Source organism: Lactuca virosa, chromosome 7 (assembly GCF_052849685.1).
Source record: "Lactuca virosa cultivar CGN04683 chromosome 7, Lactuca_virosa_CGN04683_v6, whole genome shotgun sequence".
NCBI classification, from domain to species: Eukaryota; Viridiplantae; Streptophyta; class Magnoliopsida; order Asterales; family Asteraceae; genus Lactuca; species Lactuca virosa.
The window spans coordinates 48,511,391-48,516,966 of NC_136432.1; the positions used below are offsets into that span (position 1 = coordinate 48,511,391).

General features: G+C 36.5%; 1 protein-coding gene across 1 annotated transcript; it reads right to left on the reverse strand.

The window, feature by feature from the left end:
* Window positions 1-4,920, reverse strand: IRX1 (cellulose synthase family protein). The gene is made up of 13 exons (XM_079060280.1): window positions 4,410-4,920; window positions 4,212-4,285; window positions 4,058-4,109; window positions 3,816-3,960; window positions 3,412-3,684; window positions 2,966-3,311; window positions 2,736-2,873; window positions 2,346-2,471; window positions 1,929-2,141; window positions 1,598-1,841; window positions 1,260-1,459; window positions 811-1,164; window positions 1-722 (listed from the first exon to the last, which is right to left on the reverse strand). Exons 1-13 carry the CDS (start codon window positions 4,585-4,587, stop codon window positions 138-140), a joined length of 2,928 nt encoding a protein of 975 aa, XP_078916406.1. The 5' UTR covers window positions 4,588-4,920; the 3' UTR covers window positions 1-137.
* Between the last annotated feature and the right edge of the window lie 656 nt (window positions 4,921-5,576).

Here is a 5,576-nt window from a genome sequence, read left to right on the forward strand (position 1 = left end):
TATGTATAATCATGTAATGAAATTCTTATATTCCATTAAAGTTTTCCCATCAATTACATTTCTCCAAACAAACATAAACAACACTCATTCGAACCAAAAAGATCTAAATTTCAAAAATTACAATTTATACCCAACAATCAACAATCAATCGCAATGCATCCTTGAGTAAGACTCGAATCTCCTTTACTAACAAACGGATCGATCTTCACCCACACAAGCGAGAACACCGACGCCAACAACACCGACCACAAAATCACAATCGTCGGAGTCCTGTTTTGCCTTCCCATCAGCCCTTTCAAAAACGGATACAAATGAAGAATCACCCAAAACGCAAAGAACACCTTCCCAAAAAGCGGGCCCCACGCCTCATACCCTTTGTTAAGCGCATCAGAAAATCCCGCCACAACTCCGACCAAATTCACAACCAGAAGCGTCGTCGGAGGGATCAAAACGGTGGTCCATTTTATCATATAAAGCTCGCCGAACTCCAGATCGTCTGCGGATTTGCTGGTCACGGTGAAGTTCGTATCGACTCCCGCCAACATTTTCAGGAATCCTTGGAAAACGGCAAACAGATGGGCGGAGACACCACCGATCACCCAAAACTGCTCGTTACGCCAGAGCTCTTCGATACTAACGCCGCTCCATCGAATTTCCAACACACTGGTTGTAATGATCGATAAGAAGAGGCCCAGAAACCAAACTGCTGCCAGATTCGAAAGCTGAAATCGAAGAACAAATGCAATTACTATTTGCTATTGATGTGATGTTTTAATTTCGTGATCTATGAAATTGGTGATTACTGATTACCGTTGGTATGATGAATTTTCCGGTGAGAAGACAGATCGCCGGCAACGTGCAGTATGCAACGAGAGGGAGAGAGGTGAAGGGGTAGACGATGGTGTTTATATACGCGAGTCTTTGAAGCAATTTCAGGCGTCCGCCGCCCCATCCGTACCACAACGGACAATGTCTGCTTAAGAAGATCTCGACGGATCCAAGAGCCCATCGCAAAACCTGGTGCAAACGATCGGACAAATTGATCGGAGCTGATCCTTTGAATGCAGGTCTTACTGGCATGCAATATATCGATCTCCATCCTCTACAATGCATTTTGAATCCTGTCAAGATATCTTCTGTAACTGATCCATATATCCATCCAATCTGTTCATATTGCAAAAAGTTTCAATCATCACAGAACATAGCTAACTGGTAAATTGATAAAAATGGTGAAAGTAAAACTGTTTTGAGTTATTTACCTCTTTGCCCCATGCGGTTTTCTCTTCATACCCACAACTAATGACATGAATTGCTTCGTTGATCATGGTGGCTGGGTTTGCAGATTCGGCTAATCCTCCATTTTCCATTAAAGTTGATTCTATAAACACAGATGACATGCCAAAAGTTTTCTCAAAGCTCATTTGAGAGATGAGTAATGACCTCTCATAATCATCATAACCTGCACAAACATCCCATTCAATCAATCTTGTTTCTTTTTTACTTAATAGAATTAGGACATAACTTAATCTGATAAGCTATATATGAATATGAATGTTTCTTTTTTACTTAATGCATAAAGAAAAGAAAATGGTCTTACTTTCAATCTCTTTAAGGTTAAAAATGGCGGCATTTAAATCGTCTCTTCTAGAATCACGTTGAAACTCTTCTAGATCTTTCTTAGGCTTCTTGGGTCCACAACAACAACACGAAGATGAAGAAGAAGGCTTTGATAATGCGGGTAGAGATTGAGGTCCATAACCATATAAAGCTTGCCTATAGAACACACAACCCGTTCCCACATAAACCGGCCCTTGAATGCCATCTAATCCTTTCATATTAACCTAAAATTAACAAAAAGAATGCCACAACTTCATTATTTTTTGACATGATTTATTCGGTAACGATTTAACAATCATTATGAGGCTTACATCAAAGAAAACCGTGTTTCGATTGGCGTATCTATCACTTCGGTCAATACCATCAAATCTTTGAGGGAATTGTATATAGCAAACATCACGACCAACTAGTGGGTCCATCAAGAAACACATCGCCTCTCGAACTGCCTTGCTATTGTTTACATAATGATCACAATCCAAATTAAGAATATAGGGTGCATTCGTGAGAACCGCAGAAACCCTAACCTGAAAAAAAAACATATTAATCAAATTTATGTCATAGGTCTGTTTATTTTTACTTAATACAGAAAGAACGACTTTATAGAGAAAGTCAGGTAACAAACACTTTCATCATTAAATCAATAAGTCCTAACAAACACTTTGTGACATCTTTTTATCAAATATTTTTTAAACATCATTTACTGTGTGATGATGTAATTTACGATTTACCAGAGCATTTTCAGCACCGGCCTTTTTGTGGTGTTGATATCCGGGCCTCTTCTCTCTAGATACATAAACTAGCCGAGGAAGCTCATTTCCTTCAATGTCGCGGGCCCCACTGTGTCCTAGGAAAACCTGAAAATATGCAAAATGACGGGGTTATCTAGTGACACTTAATCAAACATGTTTGTTTATGACAAGGTCAACATGTGCGACTTAAAAAAGAAAAGTAAACACCACTCCTATAACTCCCACCAACCGGTCCCACAGCTAACATAAAGCTGATGTCCAGGTTCAATGAACCTAGACCTCATTTTGCATTTGTTACACGGGACACGATAAACTTTCTAGGACTATTTTCAATAATCAGGAGCAGAAGGGCAAAAACGTCTTTTGCACCTGAATCATGCCCGGGTGGTCACGTGTGTTATTTCCCGGCCACGGGGTTCCATCTTGCATGGTCCATCCTTCTTCCGGAGTTTTCTGAGCTTTAGCCACTAAAGCATTTACCCTCACTTTATACTCCTCATAATCCCGCTACAAAACATAAGTATACTTTAATTTTCACTCATAATACCAACATACTGACAATTTTTCCAAATCAACATAATAAACTCTTTCAAACTTACTTTCATTGCTCTACGTTCCTTCACAAACGAAGGTTGGACTTTATCTTTCAAGTAATCGATCTTTTGTGAGAAGTAAAATTCGGGTGCACGTGGTTCAATTGAAAACCGTTTACAAAACGGGACCCACTTCCTTGCAAACTCCGCGGTTTCAACAAGGGATTCAAACGAAAGCATTGCAGCACCATCATCCGAGACATAACATGAGACTTTATCAACGGGGTAATCAATGGCTAGGATTGAAAGTACAGTATTGGCTGTGATTAGAGGAGGCTCTTTCAAAGGGTCAACTGTGCTCACAAAGAAGTCAACAGCCGCAAGTTGTGAAGGTTCACCTTCTCTTTCATACCTATGATAGATAGATACATACGGAATGTATTTTAGTTTTTAGTTTTTAGTTTTTAGTTTCTATTCCAATTTTTTAGTTAAATGTTTTTTTTTTTTTTTACCTTGTGGATAGTTCATCGGTGAAAGTAATTCTATTGATGGGACACCATTTGGGGAATTGATCCAAGACCCAAGAAATAGCAAACCAGATCTCACAAATAACAGAAGTTAGCCATAAACCATAAGAACTTTCAACTGGGTTTGTTATTCTGTAATGAAAGAAAAGTCCCAAAATGATCAATCGCACGATAATCACAACTCTATAAGGTGTGATTTGGCTCTTTGGAATTGGAACTATTTGTGAAAGTGGTTGCATTGCATTCGCCTCTGTTGACCTGTAAGAAACAATTATTAGTTATCATTAATTAAACCATATTAGAAGTTGTCAAGTTGCAACTTTTAATTATAATTTTGATTTTACGAAAAAATTAAAAAGGGATAAGGAACTAAAATGTCATGTACTTACCCCTGCTTTTCACCCATTTGTTGGTCTACAGGAATTTGAACTTCTTTAGCAACTTTAGCGACACTCTTTTTTTTCTTGTTCTTTTTATCCTTCCAACTTTCGACCCTGTTCTTCCAGATTGGGTTCCCATCTTCATCAATCATTTCTTCATGAAAAAGAAAAACAAAAACAAAGAAAGATTATTTGATTATAAAATAGAAGCTCCAAAATTTCTGAATGACTCAAAATTCAATGCAACTCACCACTATCCACTGTTGATACAGTGCTTATGTTTCTTGCATGAAGTCCAGCATCCTTCACCAAAGAATAAGGAAAATTCAATGTGAATTGTATTCAAAATATATAATTTTTGGTAAAAATGGTTAAAATCGCCATGTTTATGACTTGTAGTTATACCTGACTGTGATTAAGGTGACCAGCCATGGTAGTGTGGGTGACAGGCTCCTTTTCTGCAACATTTGTTAAGCTTCCTGTATAATCGGAAAATACAAGTTGGTGTAGTTATAAAGTAACATTAAAGGAAATTCCCAATTTCAAGTTCATATGCGAATCAAAAGCAAAACAATCCAAAGAAAGGGTTTTTAGAACTAATACCATCATAAGGGGTACCACATTGTATGCAAGCATTATGCCCTTCCTTGATCTCATAATCCAAACAAGCTTTACAGATCGGGAAATTACACTCATGGCAGCCGACAAACACTCCAGTCCCATTAGAAACAAACCCAACTTGTTCGCCACAGGTGTTGCAAATCGGCATCTCCGGGTGCATGATTTCGCTTCCCTCTAAACCCCAATTGGATTGGGTTTTATCTCGCAAACGCTGCGAAATTGACTCGACTTGCTTCCTTCATTTGTTCTTCCTTTTCTTTATATGGAATTCGGATGAGCGGAATAGGGTATGATGTGTGAGGTTGGTGCGCCATTTCAGGATTAGTGAAAGGGAAGGGTTGCTGGTATGGAGGGTGGGATGTTGGTGTCTTTCTAGAATTGAGATTTTGAAGCAAAAGAAAGGTGATTTTCATGGTGTGAAGGTTTAAAAAATTTGCGGGAATTCGAAGGAATGCTGTTAGAGTTGCAGTCTTGCAGATGGGGTTTGTTCATCTCATCGGCATACCTGACAATGACCTGATAAATGTACAATATTTAATGCGTAATGTACAACTCCTAGTTGTTGGAAGTATTTTTTGCCATTTTTTTTTCTAATTTGTCAAAAAAAAAAAAATTTATTAAATTTTAACTACTATATAAACATTATTTTTTGAATTTTTTTATAGGAAAATCTCTGTTTCAATATTTTAGATTAGTTATAGTTTAATCTCAATATTTATTTTTTGAACAAAAAAATCTCAATTATCTAATTTTATATGATAATCTTTTATTTTCTATTGAAAAAAATAAGGATTGTTTCATAAATTTAGGCAAAATATAGAATAATTGAAACTCTTGTGTTAAAAAAATAAAAATTAAGATTAAATCGTAAAATGATCCAAAATATTGAGACTTTATCGGATATTTTATTTTTTTATATTAAAGAGTTTATTACTTTGTTTACATATTTATTATCATATTATAATTGTGGAAACAAAATTAATTTAAGTCCATAACTAATTTCTACTCCTATGTCTTAGAGGATACTCCATTCATCCAAAAAGTTCTATTTTTTTACTAAAAATTATCTTAGAAAACATATCATGATTTAAAACTATTGGTCAATTCTTTTAAATAAACAAAGCAGTGCGTGGACCGGAATTAGTTTTA

Bases quoted from the DNA above. Each gene is read 5' to 3' on its own strand.
- IRX1 (XM_079060280.1), bottom strand. From the start codon at position 4,587: ATGCACCCGGAGATGCCGATTTGCAACACCTGTGGCGAACAAGTTGGG. The intron at 1,842-1,928 runs GTAAGCCTCATA...TGTTAATTTTAG, and splicing joins GAAACACGGTTTTCTTTGAT to GTTAATATGAAAGGATTAGA. The intron at 1,460-1,597 runs GTAAGACCATTT...ATGTTTGTGCAG, and splicing joins TAACCTTAAAGAGATTGAAA to GTTATGATGATTATGAGAGG.